At 38.3% G+C, this 23304-nt stretch overlaps 3 protein-coding genes across 6 annotated transcripts in view; 2 read left to right on the top strand and 1 right to left on the bottom strand.

Annotated features, from left to right (window-relative positions):
* LOC116696126 (atrial natriuretic peptide receptor 2) overlaps positions 1 to 2924 on the top strand; it is a gene marked incomplete in the record, with an annotated part of 24066 nt that extends 21142 nt beyond the window's left edge. Inside the window, 1 exon segment of the mRNA XM_032526884.1 lies at positions 2337 to 2924. Within this exon segment, the coding sequence (XP_032382775.1) occupies positions 2337 to 2444 (108 nt within the window).
* Positions 2925 to 3948: 1024 nt separating this feature from the next.
* Positions 3949 to 11134, top strand: LOC116695979 (afadin- and alpha-actinin-binding protein). Of its 4 annotated transcripts, none has more exons than XM_032526574.1 (14): positions 3949 to 4044; positions 5957 to 6073; positions 6524 to 6672; positions 6796 to 6999; positions 7134 to 7244; positions 7354 to 7489; positions 7630 to 7705; positions 8058 to 8238; positions 8501 to 8642; positions 8994 to 9130; positions 9493 to 9663; positions 9821 to 9938; positions 10082 to 10217; positions 10297 to 10441. In XM_032526574.1, exons 2-14 carry the CDS (start codon positions 6055 to 6057, stop codon positions 10439 to 10441), a joined length of 1725 nt encoding a protein of 574 aa, XP_032382465.1. In that variant the 5' UTR covers positions 3949 to 4044; positions 5957 to 6054. The 4 variants fall into 4 exon arrangements, with proteins under 4 accessions (XP_032382465.1, XP_032382464.1, XP_032382462.1 ...); XM_032526573.1 differs by having other exon boundaries at positions 3988 to 4044; positions 6506 to 6672; positions 9496 to 9663; positions 10297 to 11134; XM_032526571.1 differs by having other exon boundaries at positions 3990 to 4044; positions 6506 to 6672; positions 10297 to 11134.
* An 878-nt stretch (positions 11135 to 12012) lies between these two features.
* On the bottom strand, positions 12013 to 21237 carry LOC116695978 (vitellogenin-1). Its single transcript, XM_032526569.1, has 34 exons — positions 21077 to 21237; positions 20533 to 20553; positions 20134 to 20285; positions 19796 to 20047; positions 19550 to 19711; positions 19312 to 19460; positions 19072 to 19222; positions 18819 to 18976; positions 18575 to 18740; positions 18369 to 18494; positions 18055 to 18273; positions 17745 to 17962; positions 17558 to 17655; positions 17344 to 17468; positions 17157 to 17258; positions 16922 to 17041; positions 16638 to 16815; positions 16251 to 16344; positions 15982 to 16167; positions 15726 to 15867; positions 15434 to 15644; positions 14900 to 15342; positions 14769 to 14813; positions 14589 to 14663; positions 14300 to 14506; positions 14055 to 14197; positions 13834 to 13969; positions 13626 to 13749; positions 13348 to 13528; positions 13175 to 13269; positions 12955 to 13049; positions 12616 to 12781; positions 12287 to 12448; positions 12013 to 12204 (listed from the first exon to the last, which is right to left on the bottom strand). The coding sequence occupies exons 1-34, from the start codon at positions 21114 to 21116 to the stop codon at positions 12092 to 12094; spliced, it is 5055 nt and encodes a 1684-aa protein (XP_032382460.1). The 5' UTR covers positions 21117 to 21237; the 3' UTR covers positions 12013 to 12091.
* Between the last annotated feature and the right edge of the window lie 2067 nt (positions 21238 to 23304).

The following is a 23304-nucleotide window of genomic DNA, read 5'->3' as shown; positions in this document are numbered from 1 at the left end:
GTGTGTGTGTGTGTGTATATATATATATGAGCAGTACAGGACGAAAGTTTGAACACACCTTCTCATTCAATGCGTTTCCTTTATTTTCATGGCCATTTACATTGTAGATTCTCATTGAAGGCATCAAAACTATGAATAAACACATATGGAATTATGTACTCAACAAAAAAGTGTGAAATAACTGAAAATATGTCATAAATTCTAGTTTCTTCAAAGTAGCCACCCTTTGCTCTGATTACTGCTTTGCACAATCTTGGCATTCCCTTGATGAGCTTCAAGAGGTAGTCACCTGAAATGGTTTCCCAACAGTCTTGAAGGAGTTCCCAGAATGCTCAGCACTTGTCGGCCCTTTTGCCTTCACTCTGCAGTCCAGCTCACCCCACACCATCTTGATTGGGTTCAGGTCCGGTGACTGTGGAGGCGCAGCACTCCATCACTCTCCTTCTTGGTCAAATAGCCCTTACACAGCCTGGAGGTATGTTTGTGGTCATTGTCCTGTTGAAAAACAAATGATGGTCCAACTAAACACAAACCGGATGGGATGGCATGTTGCTGCAGGATGGTGTGGTAGCCATGCTGGTTGATTATGCCTTCAATTTTGAATAAATCCCCAACAGTGTCACCAGCAAAGCACCCCCACACCATCACACCTCCTCCTCCATGCTTCACGGTGTGAACCAGGCATGTAGAATCCATCAGGTCACCTTTTCTTCGTCGCGCAAAGACACGGACTCTGTGTGGTATTCATCTGGTCTCTAATCTGAGCTGCTGTTAACTTGTGATTTCTGATGCTGGTGACTCAGATGAACTCATCCTCAGCAGCAGAGGTGACTCTTGGTCTCCCTTTCCCGGGGCGGTCCTCATGTGAGCCAGTTTCGTTGTAGCGCTTGACGGTTTTTGCAATTGCACTTGGGAATACATTGAAAGTTTTCACAATTTTCTGGACCAACTGACCTTCATTTCTTAAAGTAATGATGGCCACTCGTTTCTCTTTACTTAACTGATCGGTTCTTGCCAATAATCTATTCTAACAGTTGTCCAAATAGGGCTGTCGGCTGTGTATCAACTTGACTTCTGCACAACCCAACTGATGGTCCCAACTCCAATAATAAGGAAAGTAATTCCACTAATTAACCCTGACAAGGCAAACCTGTGAAGTGAAAACCATTTCAGGTGACTACCTCATGAAGCTCATTGGGAGAATGGTACTGGAAACTGTTACCGTTATCAGTCTTTTGGCCTGTATATACATTTCTCCACTGTGTTAATAATCTCTTCAATAATCAAAATTGCTGACACTAGATTTTTTGCTGATTTGCTCGCAGTGTCACTCTTTGGTCAGGATTAATCACAACAAAACACAAAATGGCATCAGATTACATTTCAACTTTCATTCAATATATTCAGACATTTATTCAATATATTCAGATTTTCATTCAATATTGTCAGACTTTCATTCAATATGTTCAGACATAATATGTTCATGCACATGTTATATTTAACATAATCAGATTTCATTTAAAATATTCAGACTTTCATTCAATATATTCAAGGTTCATTCAATACATTCAGACTTTCATTCACTACGTATATTCAAACTTTACACATATGTACACACATACATACATACAAATGGGGTCGGCTAAATAACCAAAACACATCTCTTTTGACCTCTCCAAAACCATTTCAACGACTAAAGATTATAACATTTGTGAAGGTAGAATTTCTTGCAGAACTGATACACAGTATATTGGACTGCAATACAAAAGGCAACTAAGTTTACATCCACAGCCTCTCTTGGATTAGACCTAACTGGGATGATAAGCTTTCTTGCTGTTATTACTATTTCTACCTTCTTTGGTATATGCTGTTGTGGAGGTTACCTTTTTCTTTTAAAAGCCTATTAGATACAACAATAAATATAATCGCACACAAGCTGGTTCACCAACTTTGAAAAAGACAAGGGATTTATGAGGCAGAGTTTGAAAAGACCAGAGGAAATTCAAAAACTTTCCTTTTAAGGCAAAAGAGACTGGGTGTGTCTAAAATTAGCGCCTTTTTTCAGTAAAGTATTGTATCATTCAGTTCTACTGGCTTCTATTCACATTGTAACCTAAGACTTCTTTTTTGGTGGTGCCGATTATGGGGGAGGGGTTTCTCAGTCATAGCGTGCAGGGCGGCTGACACTTGTGATGTCTTGCTGAGAGGTGGCCCCAGCTGCTGCTCTCTGCCCCCCATCAAACCCTAATGGCTTAATTTAAAATTCAAGAGACACATGCTTTGCAATATGACTCTATTCTCTCTCACGTCCATTTTGACTAATTTTTCTACAACAGGGAAAAGGAGAGATGACAACATGGTGGCTTGATGCAAAGAGAGGTGATTACTCAGATCCATTGCTCATAACAACTGAATCCAGACTCCCAGTGCCAGTGAGTGACTAGATCTGGGGGTAGAGCCCAAAATGCGACGATTACTGTATGAAAACTGGCCATGCTTTGTGTTGTTCAATTGAATTCTGTCCAGTGAGCAATATTGCAGTTAAATGTATACAATGATAGAATCAACTTGTAGTTGATCATGAATTTAAAGGTCAAACTGCACTGTAAATCTAATAGATGTTACCAGTCAAGTGTTCAGAATTGTTTGTTCATTAGCATAGTATCATTGTTGTGACCAGAAGTGATGAAGACAAGTACTCTGATAATAATTTGAAATGCACAAAAGCTACAAGGAGTTGCAGGATATAGCCATGTTTTATTTTTTCCACTAGTTGGGGAAGAGTGTAAAAAATATGCAGAGAAACATGCCAGAATTGAGAAAAAGCCTTATGTATGTGTGTATATATATGTATATATATATATATATATATATATATATATATATATATATATATATATATATATATAATGTTTAAAAAAATATATAAATTAAAGCTAAGGGAGATGTTCACTGCCTGGAAATTTTGAAAACCTGTTACTGTGTTGCAATAAGCTACTTTATTGTACTGTTATGTGATGTATAAATTGCAATAAAATCACTTTAAAGTTGTAATTTTGTTGAATTCATATCATGTATCTAACTAAATTGCATTTATCAGTTAATTAATTAAATTAATTTTACATTTAAGTCTTGCTCCTTACATATTTGACTTTGACTGTTATTTCTGAATACAACACAGTAAATAGAGAGAAGAGTTTTATTTGAGCTTATTTGATAAGTATCATATCTACGAATACAAGGTCATAATACCAAAAGAAAAAAAAAACATACACGCTCTTTATCAGTGTGTTTTGATCACATTGACATAATTAAAACAACTATTTCAAAAGAAAATTGTAGTTAAGGTAATGATACTCTATAGCAGAAATCTTCAACAGGGTGTCCGGGGCCCCTAGGGGGTCCTCAGAGTTACTGCAGTGGGGGGGGGGGGGGGGGGGGGGGGCTCCAAATTGTTAATTTTTTGAAAGTATCTTTAAATGTTTTTATATGAATCCAACACATTATTAGCAAATACAAATCAGCCTATTTGTGAGAAGAAAACAGTGATGATAGGCTTACTGGCCTATAAGTAAGGTAGCAATCCACAGATCCAGGTAATCCTTAGCATACCCTGTGCCACATGTATGTTTGAAATAACACAATTGATGGAATCTTGACAGCAAATATTTTAATAGCTTGGTATTTTATGTACTAAACAGGTATAAAGGCTTTAGGCCATCCACACATTGTTGTAGGCCAAATTTAATATGCAACTTAATTTTATACGATATCGATATGTAGTAGGGTGTCCCTGCTCCATCTCACTCTCAGGGCCCTTGACTTGAAAAACGTTGAAGGAAAGCTCTATAGTTCAACACCGTCTCTGAAAACACTACCTCACAGCCAGGAGCCAATCATATTGAGCCGTGCTCGGTTGCTAGACAACGAGTCGGCCAATAAGCTTGCTGTTTGGTATGCGTGCAGTGGCGTGGAGTGTCCTAGGAGCTGCTGGATGGGGAAGCAACGAGCAGTAGGGAAATGCTTATGAAAATTCAGAGTTAAGTAAGTAGGCTACTCAAAATATTTTAGTGTTTACTTCTTTATAAAGTAAACATTTTAACGACTGCGTTTGTGACTACAGTAGGCAACTTGTTAGGCTAAGATAGTAGCCACTCGGCTTCAATGTCAGAATGTTTTTAAGTGGACGAGGAGGACTCTTGAGCAGTTAACGTCTTGTGGTTAGCTAGATGTGTAAAGGACCTGCATAGCCTTTATACAAACATATTTTGAGTAGACTGTGTCCTGAAAATAGCTAGTAAGGGCCAAGGTCACACATTATTGCCGAAATTAACAGCATAACTTAACGCCACACTTATCCGGGCTATCCCACTTTTATAGTAACGTACAGTTTATGTAAGCGCTAGCTTAATAATGTGATACCATTCATATGTTTCGCATACTGTTAGTTTGTTGAAGGAATGTGACCTAGTAGATATTATGTGGTGGTCACATAAGTTAGTGTTTTTGCCAGCAGGTCCAAGCAATGATAGAGTTGCTGAGATGTCAGCTTGAGCTATACTTTAACTTCAAATTAACTGCATCTATAAAGTGACAATTTACAAAACTAGGATATTTAAATATGTGCTAACTTATTGGGTACACCAAGCAAATTGTAACGCAATCTAATTAAACGGTATATGCAATACATCCTACCATGAAGGTATAATGTTCAGTTTAGTTGAAACTGTTGAGGTGTTGCTTCAACTTTCTGGTTCATTCTGGAGGCTGAAGTTTGCGGTGCGTATGAACTGTATTCCATTAACGTTTTACAAAGAGGCTTGTCTTAATTTTCATATAAGTGAGGGTGACAAAATAGGTAAAAAAAAAAAAAGAGCATTATAATCTTCATGAAGGTAGGATTTAATGCAGGGCTGTTCTACTTAGAAACTGAGTGTAGGCAGATCAGTCTGAGCTGTCTACTGGGAACCCATCATTAAGTACCCCTCATGGTTGAGAATCTGTTCTAAAATGTCACACAGCATGGGCTTATCATACATGCCTCCGAGGGACCACAAACCTTAAAACATATTCTGTAAATACTTACGGTACTTGGATACCGGTATTTCCCTTCGGAGATTTTACACTGGAAAAGAAATTTGACTAATGAGTTGAAGGTCAACACTTGTTGAGTAGTCAGTGTAAGCAGGGTATAGTCTTGTTAAGCTTTGTGACTGTAGCCTTGCCATCTGTCTCGTCAAGCTGATTAAGTATCACTGAAACCAAAGGGCAGGTCCCCTGAGCCAATGATGAGTCACACACAGTCTTAAAGACTAAAATGTAAGAAAAATGTAATACACAAAATGTTCTTTGTTACATAAATATGCAATGTGTAAATTCACTGCTCATGCTCTTATTGTTGCTGTCCTAGAATAAGGTGTTGGAGATGATACTATTGGTGTTCAGTAACATCTATATAGTGTGACTGTTTGTTAAAAAACAAAGGCATTTTTCTTACAGGAGGAGAAATGTTTCTGATTGTGTGGTTCTGCAGACAAATCACCATACTGTCTGTTTGGCATTAGTCTGATCAGCTCATGTTAAGAGCATTGAGATAAGATGCCGGCCTTGTCCAAGCTTGCAACCTGTTAAATCGTCCTGCAGTAACAGTGTACAGTCGTGTATAAACCACAACAACAACATATAACAATCATAAAAAGCTTTGTAAATGACTCTAAATCATTACACATTATCATAATTTGTTTTACATTTATCGGACAGCTCTGGGTATACTTTGTGATCACTATGAGATTGTTGTCTTCACTGGATGAATGAGATAGCCTTAGTGAATCTGCTGTCCACATACTCTGTTATTTAGGTTGCTGTGTGTTTCCACCCCTCATTGCTGCTACACGTTAATTTCCATTGCCTCGTAATCCAGTTTAATGGGCGCTGCTAATCTGACCTTCTATTTCAGGAGTACTGACTGCATACGTGGAAGTTGTGGCAAGGTTTGTGTATCCTGCATATGTCGTAGACGATCCAGATACGCAGCCTGTATGCTGCCCTGCAACAATGCCAGAGTCCCCCCTGGGTGAGTGAGTTTTTGACTTTGTAGACCAGTGCATATGCACTGTTAATGAGACATGTTGGCTATTGAACTCAGCAATTGTTCACCTTTTTATATGTCTCAGAAACTGTACAATATTTTTTCATTTTAATTTGATGTTGTCATCATTTCTAGTTAGATAAACTGAAGAACAGTCCTGCAGTGTTCTGCCTTCAGCAGTTGTGTGTAGGTTACTGTATCATTTTGACTACTAGCTTGTTCTCTGTATAAAACCTGAGTTAGGAACAGGTTAAACTGACCCATATGGCAGATTAATGCTATTCTTAATGTCTGTGCCAAAAGTAACCTCAATTCATGTCTATATCTATATCTGTCTATATATATATATATATATATATATATATATATCAAGCATTAACAAATTAGTATAAGACCATACTAATATATATTTGACAGACATTTCCCCCCCAATAGTCAAGGACATTTGCAGCAGCTCCATTGAATGTAGACCATCTCCCTTGGGGCAGTTTAACCAATCATCGCTGCCACTGCACATAAACACCATGCTCAGTACCTTTTGCACAGAGGAAAACGTGCAGGAATGTCTATCACACATCAGTCAGGTTGGTATCCTTACATGTGTCTCTGATGTTATATTAGTGCAGTTATTGATGCTTGTGGTTTAAAGTATGTGAAATATGACTGGAATGTCCTGGGTTTGCTTCTTTTAATTTTCCTTTTTACAGGAGGTGTCATCTCTTGGCCTTCCACCAGTTTGGATGGAGTCAGGAGGAAGCTCAGAAATGAATGTTGTGGCTGTGCTAAATTGCATGTATGACCTGATTCAGCTGCACCGCAGGGGCCTCCGGACTCTGGAAAACATGGAAGTGGAGCAACTTAAGTCCAGCAGCAATGTGGACTACCTGCGCCTCAACAGCACCCAACTAAAAGTACAGTAATATTTAAACCCAGTGATTCCTCGTATTAATATTGTATTTAAATAATATATCGATTTGGTGGAAGACAAATGTTCAACCAAAAGCAGCTCAAGAGTTGCCATGTCAATGTTGTTCTGTTATCATAGGAACAGCTTGAACTGTCCAAAAGAGAAAAGACGGGACTCCTTGAGAGAGAACGACAGCTGCAGCTGAAAATGAAGAGTTTGCAAAACTGTCTGAAAAATGAAAAAGAAGAGGTATTTTCTTTGGACTTAATGCCCCAGACAATGTCGAGTAAATCCACAGTCATGTTTTTGGTCTCAGGTGGATAAGCTTTATACAGTAAACGGTATTTCCTCCTGCTAGGTGCAAAAACTTCAGAACATAATTGCAAGCCGGGCAAGCCAGTACAATCATGAGATGAAAAGGAAAGAAAGAGAATTCAACAAACTGAGGGAGCGCTTGAATCAACTTCTGGTTGACAAAAAAGAGAAGAAACAAGGTTAAAGAGAAAACCTGTTCAGTCCCATCCTTTGCCCCAATGTTAAACATTTTCAAATCAAAGCAACACCACAAGATTAAAATTGACATGACCTTTAAGACTCGCTTTCATTTTCTCCATTTGTCTTTTCTTGCTTCCAGCTATTGATGTATTAAACAACATTGGAAGAGCTGATGGGAAGAGAAGCCTCTGGAAAACTGAAAAGACAGAAGCAAAGTAAGTTCACTTCTAATGGCTTTTTTATCTAGGTATTTTACATTATCCATGAACTTTGTCGCTGAAGACATTTTTATGGATAAATAAAAAAAATGAGGGAACACAGGAGAATTAAATAAATCTAAGGCAGAGACCTTGTTTAGGATCCTAGTGGCCTTAGGGTAGAGGCTCTTCTTATTCTTGCTGTGCCTGTTGTAAATGTCCTTTAGGCAGGGTAGAGCGCCACCTGTTGTGTGTTCAGCCAAAGAAACAACTCTTGGTAGGACCTTGCGGTTCTGTTTGGTGCTGTTGCCGTACGAGGTGACATTATACCAGACAAATAAACATAGATGGTTAACTTTTTCATCCCAAGGCATGAGGGGGAGATGTATAAGACTCTGCTGAGTGACTATGACATCCGACAAAGGGAGTTGCTGCTGGAAAATGCAGAGTTGAAGAAAGTGTTGCAGCAGATGAAAAAAGACATTATGTCTATTCTGAGTTCAAAGAAACCAACGATGAAAGACGACCAACATCAAGATGATAGTATACAGGTAGGACAATCTGTTTTTCTTTTTCTTACTGTTTTTATTTCCAAGTCTCATCACTTAATAATAATGGTATCAATGATCAGTAATATACTGCAGGAAGACATACAGTATATCTCTTACCAGGTGTTATAAAACAAAAAGTAGTATGATTCTTAAACACATTTATTACAAATTGGCTGATTAAGCAGACAAACACGATAACCATGGCTAAAAAGGGTCAATGTGCTACTAATGGATTGACATTTCTTTTCTTTTTCATTGTCAGGCTGACTCAGACGAGGAAGTGTTTGATTCTAGTAAAGAAAGTGGAGAGTTGTATTGTTTACACGCCCGAGAGAAGCTGACCAACAGTATTCGCCTCCAATGGAGAAGACTTAAGAGCCACGTTGAAAGATTGGACAACCAAGGTAGGCTTCATGTAGCATAATTTCAGTCTTTGACTTTGATACATAAAGGAATGTAACTTTGTGTCTTGATAATTTGGTAACAAGTCAAGAGAATTTGGATTCCTCTCTAACCTCAAATAGCTTTTGTACCATTGATGTGGCAAAAGAGAGTCATAGATCAAGAAACCAAAGCATGCTTACATTATATACTGAAGCCAAACTCAGATCAGATTGTATGGAAGCAACCAAAACAATTTTTTTTTCCAATAACATTCCACACTGGATTCTAACTTCCTGTTAAAATCAATACATACTGTAGAAGATGGATGATAACATAATTGTAAAATTTGATTTTCTGGTTTGCTTGTCCAGCATCTTTGACTCAGATAGGCAGGAGCAAAAATACTGATGCTGTTTCCCAAGAGACTCATGAGGAGGAGATGGACAGACTGAAGCTGGAGATCCAGCAGTGCAAAGACTTCATTCAAACACAACATCAGCTCCTGCAGGTAAGACTGAATTACTCGGACATTTTAGCCATTAAGCTCTCTGATTAGTTCAAGTGGCCAATAGCAAGATTCAAAGTCCCACTGCTGAGACAAGAGTGCCATATAACTCTATAAAACAATTAAGTAGGAGTAGGAAGTAAAGGGACACTTTGAAAAAGTTAGACATTTTAAACTGCTAGTAATTTTTCAACCTCTAACTTTGTAGCTTTATCTCAGGGTTTACTCTTTCTTTTATAGTGTTAACTGAGCACTTAAATTGGTACCTTGTTTGCATGTTGGTGGAAAGATAAAGTATTTTGTTTGTTGACACTTCCTTTTTTAAATTCTGGCTGTTCAAACCATGCCACTTCTTTTTCTTGTAGCAGCAGCTGAGCTCTCCGTATGATGATAAGGCATCCCTGCTGAGCGACTGCTACATGCTGCAAGAGAAAGAGCGCTTTAGAGATGAGTGGAAGACCCTTGAGGAACAGAGAAAAATATTTGAGAGGGAGAGGAGGAACTTCACTGAAGCAGCTATAAGGCTTAGCCATGAGGTGATTTATTTAAAACCTATTGTTCCCAAAATTGGTATGAAATCAAATTTAGGGAATACGCTACATTTTGCTCTTTGCAAAAAACAGCTATGTGCCAAGATGACTGGTTTATGTCTGTGAGCTCATTTTAATGACTTGCATCTGGTTTAACTTGCAGAGAAAGGCCTTTGAGGACGATCGAGCAATGTGGCTCAAACATCAGTTTTTAAACTTGAGTCCATTTGCTGATTCAAAGAAACCCCAGATGTCAAAGTCCAAAAGTGCCTTTTTAATATGTGAGTGTCCACTCCGTTACATTGGGCAGGCCCAGGTCACATTTGTTTTTACATTTGAATCTTCCAAAGTTGATTGTTTTTATTTGTAATTATAATAATAAAATAAGTTACTTTATTATTAAAGTTTCATATTATCTTTGCAGCTAAAACAGAGGCAAGTGCACTTCCAGAAAAGCTCATCAAAAGGCAGTCTGACACAACCTCCCCCACACCCAGATGTGTCCCACTGACATCACCATCAACAGCTGAACTGTATCCCACACTTGTCCCAGAAAACAGGTACACCATATAATTATACAAATAATGACATGACATAATGTACCGCTAAATAAATGCTGACTCTTTGTCAAATTTCCAGCTCAACCAAACCAAGATTGAATGAACATGTTGAAGAATCAAGCATCTTTTTAAATGGAAATGTTCCAGTTCAACACAAACAGTGGAACGACTATGAAGACCACAACAGCCACACACTCATAAAGCAAAAGACAAGCTCTATTTAAAGCCAAAAACTTTAATAATTTGTAGTATTTCAGAAATGCACCTAAATTGTGAATACCAAACACTGGAAGAGTCGTGGTTAGCTGCTGGTGTTCTGTGCTCTGTGTGACTGAGAGCAATCGAATTGTATGCATTTATGTGTTGCTGTAAATCTTGTTTTGGCAGTCATATCTAATGTGTAGAATCTTAGTCTAAGGCTAGTACTTGTGCCACAAAAGATCATGTGTAAGGAGAGGTTGCTTTTGCTTTGCTTTGTTTTGCTGTTGGACATAAATTTGCCTAAATGTTGCTATATCACAACTTTTCAACTTTAGTTATCATTTCGAACTTCTCAACTGGCATGTTTTAGAATGTAGAATTAATGCTGCTGTTTCACAAAATGCAATAAGAATCTGGATAGTGGAAGTATTTTTCTATAGTTTGATATAGAAATGTGGTTGACAGATGTTGCAGTTACATCAGTAGCTGGTGATGTAGGATGTTACAGTAAAATAGGAAAAGGTGGTCAAATTTAACAGAAATTACATAATGTGTTGTAGAACCCTGTCGCTGAGTGTATGTGTATTCTTCTCAACTTTGTTTTTAATTAAATTTTTATTTAAGTGGCTTTATATTGACTGATAGTAATTTGTACATGATGCATTCTAGAAAATCTTATATTCTTGAAACATTCATTATACATTATTGTAACACAAGTTTCTTGTTACTTGACCTTTATTGGCCTCTCTGTCGCAAAACAATTGAGTTACTGATCTACAGAACTGCTTCACCTGTTCTTTCCCATTCATTTGTGGCCTATAACTGACAAAAATGGAGACCATTGAGGTAAATGGAGAGAAGCAGCAATTCAACAACAGGACTGTCTAGTAAAGAGGTAAGAGCTGTAACAAATTGCTTTTGCGACTAGATAATCTTGCCCTTGAGTATTTTGGAGCTGAACTGAACCATTGTTATTAAATGATATATCTAGTACTAAGTTCACATATATTGTACACTGGTGATTTTGTATTTGATTGTGAAGATGTAAAGTACATCATCAAGGAAATGTACTCAATACAGTGGCCACAGAATGTTTACTTTTTGACAACAGTCCACTATAGTAGAAAATGTAAAAATTAAATTGAAGTTAAAGAAATACTCAAGCCATTCATTAGACTTAAAAATAAACTATTTTAAATGTGATGACAGTTTTTCTGGAGTGGTCGATCAAAAGATTTTCACACATACAGTAGTGGCTGAAAATATTGCAACCCTTCAACATTAAATTTTTTTTTTTTTCTCTAAAATAAGTTGAAATTGACAAATGTGTATTTTAGAATTGTATTGGTCACAACAATTCTTTATTTTGCTGTATAGTCACTTGTTTTGAATGCACGTTCTTTAACAATGATGGGATTAACCTCCCAAAGTTTTACGTTAAAAGAAAAAAGCAGTTAACTAATCAGTGTAGTAGTTTTTTTTGCACACTGATTCTCAGTATGGAAGGAAGTTAATCATCAGTGCATTTCCCTTTAAGTAATGCATCACTGTAGATCTACGAAGTCACAATAGTCAAAATAACTTAACAGAAAGCTTATTGCGAGATACGATTTATTTAAAATTCCATTTAAAAAGATGGAATTGATGTAAGTGACCAAGAGAAGAAAGTGTTATTAAGCACACTGAGGAGTGCAGCTGCAGGCTAGGTGGGCTTCTGTTGTTGTCCTCAGGTCAACGCTGCTATCGTAGATGCTGCTCACACTCTCTGAGCGATTCAGGGCAGAATCTACACAAATGAATGGAGCAGAATGATTAGGAACTGTAATATTTTGTCACTTGAACCAATTGTGATTTCTTTGCAGTCTCACCAGCAGGAAGGCAATGGAAGCCAACAGTGACCGTGGTGGTTTTCACAGGGAAGCAGCCTGGCAGGCAGCGCAGTACGGGCTCAACAGAGTGACAGTGGGATTCCTGGTCATGGAGATTTATCTGACTCTCCAGCTGCACAGATTCAAGCTTCATACGACACTCTGAGGGAAAAAGGTGTTGATAAGTGAGTTTTTACTGCATCATAACATGTTTAAAATACCTGCTTTAACCATGTGCAGTGATCTAACAATTGTGTCACAGTGTGTCACATCACAGTGGAAAAGGATCTTGCTGTAAAAGTAATAACACAATGACATTTGTGTCTTACCAGTGCTGTCCCTGCAGCTCTTGGCTGGCAGAACCCAGGAATGAGCGTAGCTGACTGCGTTCTTGGTCAGTCGTCCATTCGGTGTGCGGTACTCTTGTCTGATTTCCCCATCAGCCTTTCCACAAAGTCCACAGGTCTGTCCTCTCATCCAGTCCACAACTTTAACCTGCATTGCATCATCATTACAGGCTATCCAGTATACATTGTATGTCAAATTTACCAAAAGCCCAAAATGTTTTCTCATAGGTCAAAGTTTGAAGACTGGAATTTGCATACAAGAACCATTTAATATCATTTTATATATATTCTTAAAGTGTCCATAGTGAGTGTTGCATTTACCGCCCATGAGTTCTTGTCAAAAAAGACTTCTTGAAGACCATGGCTGGGAGCGTACACAGAAACACCTTCAGCATTTTGTCTGATCTGTATTTTAGCTGTATGTAAAAAAAGAAAAAAAAAAGAAAGAAAAACCATTACATCATTTTTTCTTCTAAGTATTTGGATCATGATATGAAGTTTGCAGAATTACATTTAAGGGGTGGGAATAATGTGTAAGAACCTGTGGGATGTTGATACGGCAGGTTGTTGATGGGTATTTCCATTCCATTAACCTTGATCATCACGTTAGTGTTCTTCGGATACAGGTCAATATCACTACAAGTACAAAAATGAAAATGTTATTTTGGGTTGTCAACTTGTAGACTGAAACCACAGTTTTTCTCTGACACTCACATATCAGCAATTTTCACATTGATGTGGTTCTGATCAATGTGATCCTTCTTCAGCAGAACTATAAATTTCAGCTCTTTGGTGCAATCCTGTGCCAGAACTTGGTAACAAGACAACGGCATTTCGTTCTTGTATCTCCTGTTGTTGAATGTGGTCAGTGTGTCTTTGACAAAGCTACATTCAGCTGTAAAGAATAAAAAAACAAAAAGTTTGAATCCTTGGCCCAGAGCCAAAGATGACTGTCAGTGAATTCCACATTAATCAATAAGGTAATTCATTACCTGCACCAGCCTTGGAAAACAAGTAGTGGATGTTATCAACAATGTCATCGAAGGGGGTGAGACCTTTGATTTCTTCAAGTGGCAGTCTGAATGGAAGACTCAAAGCCACCTTATAGACAGTGTGCTATAAACAGAATAATTCATTTATTAGACAAATAAAAAAACATAAATCATTTATATTTTGGGATAACTACTAAATTCTTCATACTGTTGGTGTTTTCCAAATTAAGTCAATGGTCCAGTCAGATGTGGCAACAACTGTAAGTGAGAGCTGCTTAGCAGTGTTTTTATCCTTTCCTCGAACCATGCCAGCCATTATTGAAGCAGGAAGGACATTATACACCCTGCAAAATAATTTCCAAATATCAGACATTTCACAGTCTATTTTGCATATGAGTAGGCTAAAGACATTTGTTTGAAGTTTCATACTTCTTTGCATAGCGCTTAAAGGTTGAAGGCATGTTGTTCCAGGTCACTCTCACGCGAGCTGCAGGGCTGGGACCAAGAAGACCAGTCTCGGCTGCGATCATGGTTTGGTACTGCTTGCATTCAGCTCCCCAGGCAATTTTAGCCTATTGAGAGACAGCAGATGTGACAATAAGGCAGTTGTTTTTGACAATAGCCTCTTGATATTATGTCTTAAGATCTATGATTATAAAAAGACCGTGTCTCACTGTGGCTTTTGACTTGCTAAGCACAGCTCCATCAGCACAGAACTGCCAGTTATTATCGGCAGCCAAGGCAGCCATGATGATCTGAATTCTGCTTGTAGGTTTGCTCAAGTAGACTGCCACTTGGTATCCCATTTCCTTTTTGTCAGCTCTGATGGCACGGAAGAGGATGGCAACGTTAGGAGCAGCTCCATCGCCAAGGAATCTTTTCTGTTGGAACAATCAGGGTTAAAACCCATCAGTAAAAAGATTTTACATATTACAATTATTATTTAAGACGACTAAGAGTCACCTGTTTGAAGATTGCCTCAAAGCTTGAGGCATTGCTTCTGCGGCTTGAAACTGCATCTCCTTGAGAAGTGAGAGCCTACAACAGTGATATATGGAAGTTTAAAGCCACAATGAAAAAGTTGCAACACAAGATAACGTTCAAACTGAACAATATATTGTTAGAAGCAAAATCTGAAGGCACCTGCATCTTGTGGTTCGTCTGGAAATTGTGGGGAGATATCACTCGCTGTTCAGAAGAAATATTTTTGTCAGATTCCACGCTTTCTATGATATGTAAACACATTAATATTCTTCCATACAAACAATCTTTACCTTTGAGAGACTGGCACTGGAGCTAGAGGAACTTGAGCTTGCAATGAAGAGCGATGCAAGGCTAGATGCAGAGCTGGACTTGCTAACAGATGTGGAAGAGCTGCTGCCACGAAGTCTACGGGCTGGAGCAGCTGCATCAATGGCCTTCCTGCTGACATGAGATGAGGAGCTGGAAGAAGAGCTGGAAGAAGAGCTGGAAGAAGAGCTGGAAGAAGAGCTGGAAGAGGAGCTGGAGCTATGGCTTGAGCGACTTCTGCTGGAGCTAGAGGAGAAAGATGAGGAGACATTCCTCTGACCAGAAACCAGGATTTTCCTGAGCTTCATTAAGACTGGGCTTCCTTCAACAGTTTCTTCACTCAGGTTGATCTGTTTAATGAGCTTTTCTGCAGCCTTTGGTCCAACTTGAACCTCCATCTCCAGTCTCTCAATGACACCACCTTCAACTGAAAGTATCATTAGATAATAGCATTAATAATTGCTTTGTGAACAATGCTTCTACAAAACGGACAAAAGTATTGCGTTATCAATACTTACTTGCTTCAAAGGAAAGAGCAATAGAATGCTTTCCAGCCAGTTTGTAAAGGGCAATGTTCTTGATGTAAGAAGCATTTTGAATGGCAATCTTGAAACAGCCCTTCAGTCCAATAGCTTTAGCACAGTACTTCTTCTCAAACTGAACTGCTTTGGGTCTTACAATGAAAACGGGAACTGCCACATCCTGGGGAATGATCTCTGAAGATTGTGACTATGAAAAGAAAAATCATTAATTATATTGCAAATGTAAATACTATTGTTGCTATCAAAAAAGACAATGTTTAAAGCGCACCCAACTAGCAGCAGCAGATGAAACCGTTTTGGATGTGGGAATCTCCCTTGAGATTGGCTGGAATACTTTAGCAGGGATGATGGGAGTGAATCTTGCACCAGCAAGGTCCTCAATATTTCTTGCCACAGCAACAGTCTCAACACTGTTGAAAGAAAAATAACTTAATCATGTAGGCTCCCACAGTGAAAACATCTTAGAAGTGCTCAGTATTAAATATTTTTGAGAGTACACATTGAGTGAACAATGTTACGCTTACTAGACAGCTGTAATATTTTCGGGCACAGAAACAGGCAGAGCTTCAATCTTAAAATGTCCCTCGTTAATGTCAAGTCTTGCAGCAATTTTGGCTGGCATAATGGAGTTGAGTTTAGCTCTTGATAGCACAGCAGCCTGGAATATGGCGGTGTTTACCCCCATCACAGCAAATGTGTTCACAGCAACGCTAGAAGGAGAGGATATTTGGATGTCACACTTTATATGATATATTTTGTACTCATTTTTATTTTAGTGTCAGATGTTACCTACCTTGGAATGATCTCAGTCTCAAGCTGAATGTCTGTCTTCAATAGTTGAGCAAGATGGAAGTTTTCTGGCAGAGCCGGTGTTGCAGTGGCCCTGACTAAGAAAACCAATAACCAATGTGTCACCACTTAGCATAATACTTTTAACGATCTTGGTTCCATAATTAGATGATATTGTGTACCATGTACCATCAGTGCTTCAATGTTGTCTTTAAGCCCAGTACAATTGCAATTACAAAAAGCTTTACAAAATTACAAATGGCTGTTTTCAAGTAGGCCTACTTTAAGAGCATATCAGCACCTTTTTGATAAGCATAAAGTAAACTAGATTAGTGGAATAGGTGGGACCTGAAACAAGCTAAACTGTGGTTGTTTTGTAGCTTTTGCTCACCTTTAACAGTTGCAGCAGCCACGGCAGCAGTGTACAAACTGAGCTCCATTGGAATACCAGCAGCAGTTGGCAGGATACGCCTTATTTCAGTGACTAGGAGGGGCTTAGCATAGTGGAAGGAAGCACCAGACAGCAGAGCCTTGATTGCGTTTCTTCCAACAGAGGGTCCAGTGGCGATCTGTAAAGAAGAATGTAACAATGAAAGTGACAATGTAAAAAAAAAAAAGTGAATAACAATTTATTTTGGAAATTAGTCTTGAGGTTGACAGTCATCTGAATCATACCGCAATGGCCTGGTCAATCAAGACTTTGTCAATGTTGGCAAAGGCAATTTCTTGACCAAAGACTTTGACATAGATGGAGGCCAGAGGTGTGCCGCTGGGCAGAGCCTTCCACTGAGAGAGCTGTGGAAAAAGAAAACACAATCTGAAGTCCTTCAGAGTCTTCTGTAATTTATCATGTGCCTTTTGTATGCTATTATATCCTGGTACTTGCAACTTACTGGTGTTTAATACTTACAGCCTTAATGACACGCTTCATCTTGGTGATCCTGTCCACATTGTCAACGAGTGCAGGGTTTTTCAGAAGAACCTCCTGGAGTCCCTCAGTTCTTACTCCAACCTAGGAAAACTCCAACATGTTAAAAAGATAATTTTTAAATTAAAATGCTTATTATATAAAGGCAGATGTTTCCTTATCCTTTTACCTCCAGGACATCAGCAGCTGCTCCAGCAAGGAAGGCACTTGTCTTGGCCACAATAGATCTGGGCAGAATGGAGGCAGCATCATTGATGTAGTAAGCGCTGGCAGCAGCACCAAACATCATAGGATCTGAAAGAGTTTGACGACATGCAGTTAGTTGATCTTCCAGAAAAAGAAAAATTTGAGGTAACGCGAACCAGATGTGACATTGTCATTACTGTTATAGATGTCCATATGGATAGCTTTGCTGAAACGGAAGCTCAGTCTGTCCAGACTTGGGCTCAATATTTTGACAGCGATGTTGCAAGCTGCAGCACTGCAAGTAAAATTGGAAAAAGCTGACTTAGCAGAATTCAGTTCACAGAGATGGACTGATGATGATTAGGGATCAGAGAGTGCTCTTACACTGAGGCAAAGATAGGAGCGCTGCTCCTGGTCAAGGACTTCATGTGAGAATAAGTGAAGCTTGCTACCTGCAGATTCTTCTCTGTCTTCACAATGTTAGCAAGAGTTGTAACCAAACCCATAGGAGGCCTTGTCTCAAACAGCACGATGCATGCAAGCATACGAAGCTCTGGGTGAAGAGCCTTGTCCATGTAGAGCTGAAGAGCCCATTCTTGGATCTGATTTACAAGAGAAAGCAAACAGTATAAATTTATACAAAAAAACTAGAATAGCTTGAGATACTCTTGTTGTTGTCGTGTTGAGAATTCACCATTCTTGGCTCCTTCTTAGCAATGCTCCTTAAGGCCATGATGGCTTCAACATGGACTCTCATGGGTAGAGATGCAGCTGCTGTGCCATGTATGGGCAGGATCTTTGTGATCGGCTTAAGGCTAGTAGGATGGCCTGCATTACCTAAAACTTTAAGGAGCAGGATGATGTCCTGGGTCTTATCTTTAGCAACAGCCTCTGCAAGGAGGGCTTGGATGGGCTGTTGGGGGGAAAACGAACAATTAAGATCTCCTTTTCTAATACAGAAATGTGCAGAGATTTTGAAGTAATATGAAAAGCACAATGTTATATCACCTTTATTAATTCAGCCGGGCAGACAGCTGTCTCAACACAGTATTTTGAAATCATGGTACCAAAGCCAAGGAGAACAATCTCACGCAGAATCGGGTTTTCCACTATCTTGTGGTTGGATGCCAGGCCCTATAAAAGAGAAACAATCAGAAATGTTTCATCCCCCCATTTGTATTACAACAAAGTAACTTGCTTTGTGGTTTACCCACCTCAATCAGATTGATGGCCTCAGTGTTTGCTGTCACCATGTGAACAGATGCAATCAAAGCCTGAGCAGCTTCAGCAACAGTAAGGTCATCAGCTAGGAATTTCTCCTTGATGAATTTCAAAGCAATAGGAGTTCCAATGGCTGGGATGGCATCCACAATCCACTGTCTGGAAGAGGAAAATTGTGTGAGTGAACCTGTATACATATAGTTTCTTATCTCATTGAAACGTTCAAACAAAAGTTACCTGTAGACATGTTTGGTTTTGTATTGGCTCCAAACCATTTCCATGTCTTCAAAGCGGGCTACACGAAGAAGCTGAATGAGTTCCAAAAACTTTATAGGGGCATCCTCATGGACTCTCTCCATATTGTGGGCAACCAGATGATTCAGAACCTCGACAATCTAAGAACACAAAATTGAAGGGAAGTCATTTAACATGGGAGAGATTTACATATTTCCTGACCTTACTGATGATTTAAAGCAGTCTAAGACAATACCTGGGCCTGTACATTGTTGATCTTGATGAGCTGAATAGGTGTCTGAAGTAGCTCAGTTGAAAATTCGTACTTTAGAGATCCACGGGATTCATACTTAGTCTCGATGGGTACAATGGGAGCCTTCTGAATCTCAAGGAACACCAAGGATTGCCTTAAAAGAAATGTAAATACAGCTTCATTAAATTTAAACACTTATTATTACACTTAGCATTATTACATTCTGAGTATGTATTGACATACTTGGTCTCCATCTGAGCAGCTCCATTCATCTCAGTGAAAGGTGAGAACTGGATCAGCTCATTGACAGCTGCCTCCAGGATCATGATGCCGTTAGCAACTGGCTTTAAGATGTAGTTGAATGCTGTAGTTCCTCTCAGGTTTTTTGAATCCTGTGAAGATGAACCACATAATTGCTTAGTCATGCAACATTTTCTACTTCTTTAGATGTATGCACAACACAAAATGGGTTTGAACCTACATGCTGGCACTCTGCACATTTCTTAGTGTATGCCAACCCAATGTCCTTCATGATCTTCTCCTGACAGTGGTTTAAATCCCGGGTCTTTGTTAAAATGATGCGTTCAGCTTTTTCGTCTTCACTGATGGCATAGATGGTCTTGCAGACACCCTGAGCTCCATCCTAATGAGAAAAGCAAATGTTTACTATAGAGATTCAAATTCCTTTTCTGTATTCATAATGAGTACTGAAGGATCTTTGACAAACCTCCTGCATCTCATAGACATTCTGTGTCTTCTTGATGTTGAGCTGAAGGACATTCAGGATACCTCTGTAGATGTTCAGCACCATTGTTGAAATTCCCTCAGGGGCAAACATTTTTCCAACAACACCATTGGCATACTCAAACTTGATGGGTGTCGAGAGCTGAGCAGCCATGGATGAAGTCAGCCTGGTTGCTGGTGTAAAAGGAGCCTTAGGCCAGACGCCATTGTACTCATAGAGCTCAGGTTCCGCAAGCTAGGGTGTAAAAAGTAGGATTAATTACAGGGAAGTTTGCATTTTAAAAATGAGAAAAGTTGCTTGCAGCTGCTTTTGATATTTACCTTCAGCATGTACATATTTTGGCCTGCAGCACTGATGAGAACTTTGCTGCTGACTTTAAGTCCGGCTCTTGCCAAACCTTCCTCCGGCAGGCCGCTCAGGAGCAGTGCCTCATACTTGTATACATATGTCTTACCGGCAGCAAAGTCAGGAACTGTAAGAACAACTTCACTCAGTAAGATGTATTTTACCTCATCCCTAAAGTTATTTCAGTTATAAATTACATCATATTAACTATAAATCATAAAATAAACTGTATTTTACCAGAATAATTAAGCTTCATGTAACTGTAGCTGTGTGGTAAATGGTGCAATGCATTGTCTAATTATTTATTGGTTTCCATGTATTGTTTAAAAAAATTTAACCTAAATTTCAAGATTAAAATGAAGTACTGAACTTACCAAAGTAATGATGTTGACCAGCTGAAATTACATTAAAAAGAAATGAATAATCCATAAATGGACAGTATCCAGTGTACAACATACAGCTGTGGTTACTCTAATACTGATATATTTTAATCTCTTATTCCTCATAGCAATTAAAATACTTTTTTTAGTTTCTCCAAACCTTTGTATTGAAACAGTTACAATACATAAAATGCACTTCAACATCATAGCTTAAAATATAAAATGTATTTAAGTATAATGAATTGGAAGACATTTAAAATGTATTTATAGAATTTAAAAAAAACAATAATTTAAATCTGAAATTCTGAAAGTGAAAGTCATAAAAACACGTTAATAACTGTCTTTTCTGCACAACTTTATGAGGCGTTACCTTGTGTACTGCTAAACATTCAACTTTAAGCTCTTTGTTCATCAAACATTTCAAATGCATTTAAGACATCCAAATAAAAAAATATATTTTTACGTTAGTTTATGATTAAAAAAAAACCTGCATCTTTGAAAAGTCAAACCTTCCCAAACGCAGAAAGCATATACTCACCCACAAGGGCCAGAGTCAGGGCAAGCACAACCACTCTCATGGCTGATAGGGTTGTGAAACTCCTGCAGTCACAGGCTGTCTTTTAAAGGGAAAGTCATAAGGATGATATCAACCCTGGAATCTTTGATCAATACACCATATTAGATTGGTTTAACTTTTAAATGCAAACAATCTTTGTTCTGGGTTGGGAAGGGCGAAGGGGTGTGTATCAGTGGATGAAAAGTTGACATGACCTTGACCTTGTGTTCTTCAGAAACAAGTCAAAGTTAAGTATTATGTTACATTATGTTACATTTGCTGTCTCACAATTCATTTTGGAATACACAAATAGACGATAATCTTTTTTTCCTACAATAATCCTTACTTTGTTTAAAAATATATATACAATTTTACTTTTTCTTTTGCTTATATTTGCAAATATGTTGTCATTATTTTACTTATAAAAGAAAAAAGAGAAAAAATGTATCAAAAGAAATATTGTTTTTAGTGACTTTTTTCAACAATTTAAAAGAAATTTGGTTTTATTTGAATCTATAGTTATAAGACCCTGAACAATAGATACAATCTTTATTTAACTTAAGAGAAAATTGATTCGGTTTGTTTCTGTCCAGCTCCATACTCATATGAAATCTACTGTAGGTGTTAGCTGGGATCACTGTTGCCTTTCCATATCCACAAGTGCTAATTATTCATTGTATAAATGCTGGTGAATGTGTGTGGCATCTCTTTTTCATATTGTTGAAATGCAGTTTTAAAGTTCAGACAAGAGGGCACCTTGACTATGGCTGTTTGCTCACTTTATTTGTTGTGGGCAGGGTGACCAATGATGTCATGACATTTGAGCAAGTCTGTGTCCCTTGTGCTCAATAGTGTTGCTATTGCAAAATGGAAGTGTCATTACCATGTAAACACAAAATGTTAACTTTGTCAATTTTCAAAAATGTAGTGTGACTCTGTGTACTTCTTGAAAATGCCCACTTAACCTATAGAGTCCAAGCATACACGTAGTTGTTGTTATTGTTTCACTAAAACACACAATGTAAACACAATGTTCACAATGAAACAACAGTATACTTATGTTATCATTAGCAAATTTAATAAGATAGAACATTAATTACTGTGAAGCAACTCATGATTTATTGTATATCCAAAACATTCTAATAACTGTATAACTTGTTGTCTAGAAGACATCCAGTTGCACATTTATAAAATAAATAAATCATGTTGCCGTGGTTGTATTTTTATTTATTAGATCTATTATAACTTTTTGTAATATGAAAACAATCAGCCCTTATAATGCCGTTAATGTGAATTTATAGTATTTCCCACTGCAGATCTGGGCACTAGTGGTTTGCCCATATGTGACACCATTTACAACCTTTTTGTGACACATTAGGCTAAGTTATTTATTTTTTGACTTTTTCTGTGACATCTAAAACTGCGTGAACCTAAAAATGCAAAGGATCAGATCCCAGCTATTGCCTTTTGCTTAGTTCATGCTAGGATATGCTCCCGCCTCTTGTGATCCTTAATGGTTGGAACCAGTGGGTGTGGATGTGTGGGTGTTGGACGGCAAGCTAATGTCTCTTCCTCAAGCTTTTCAAAGCCTCTCAGAGTGATTTTATTTAATGCCACTGGTATCTCTTACAAACAAAAAAGCAATCACTGATTAATTAAATTTGTAAAGCCTCTGAACACCCGCACAGGTGGCTGATTAGACCTCTGATCAGGCTGAAGTTAGGGTGGAGGAGCTTGGATGAGAATACATTAGGCCACAAATCTTTTCTACCAATAACATTAATAAAGCTGCCACTAACTGATGCCACAAAGCTAAAAAAGAACCTCAGGAAGATGTCAATCAATGAGCCTTTACACATCCACACTATCATGCTCACAGAGGCAGTGGACCCACAATGCACGAGTCCGTTAAGTAGAGTTCCAACATTTTTATTTGGAGTACAAACAAAACTCACGAGCAACAGTTTCCAAATCAACAGGCAAGGGAAAGTTTAAAAACAGGCAAAGGTTCAAAAACACAGGGAATTATAAAAACAGGGACACAATTAATACTGGAAACGCTCAAAAGTTGACACAATGGAACACAAAGTCCCACAAACAGGTGAGGTACAAGTAAACTTTAATATAAAAAGACATAGGAGACAACAAGACACAAGTGCAACACATAAGGCCGGGGAAAGGTAATCACACAGGCGGGAAAGCAGAAGACA

This window comes from Etheostoma spectabile, chromosome 9 (genome assembly GCF_008692095.1).
Source record: "Etheostoma spectabile isolate EspeVRDwgs_2016 chromosome 9, UIUC_Espe_1.0, whole genome shotgun sequence".
In the NCBI taxonomy this organism is placed as follows: Eukaryota; Metazoa; Chordata; class Actinopteri; order Perciformes; family Percidae; genus Etheostoma; species Etheostoma spectabile.
This window is presented reverse-complemented; position numbering and strand designations above follow the sequence as displayed.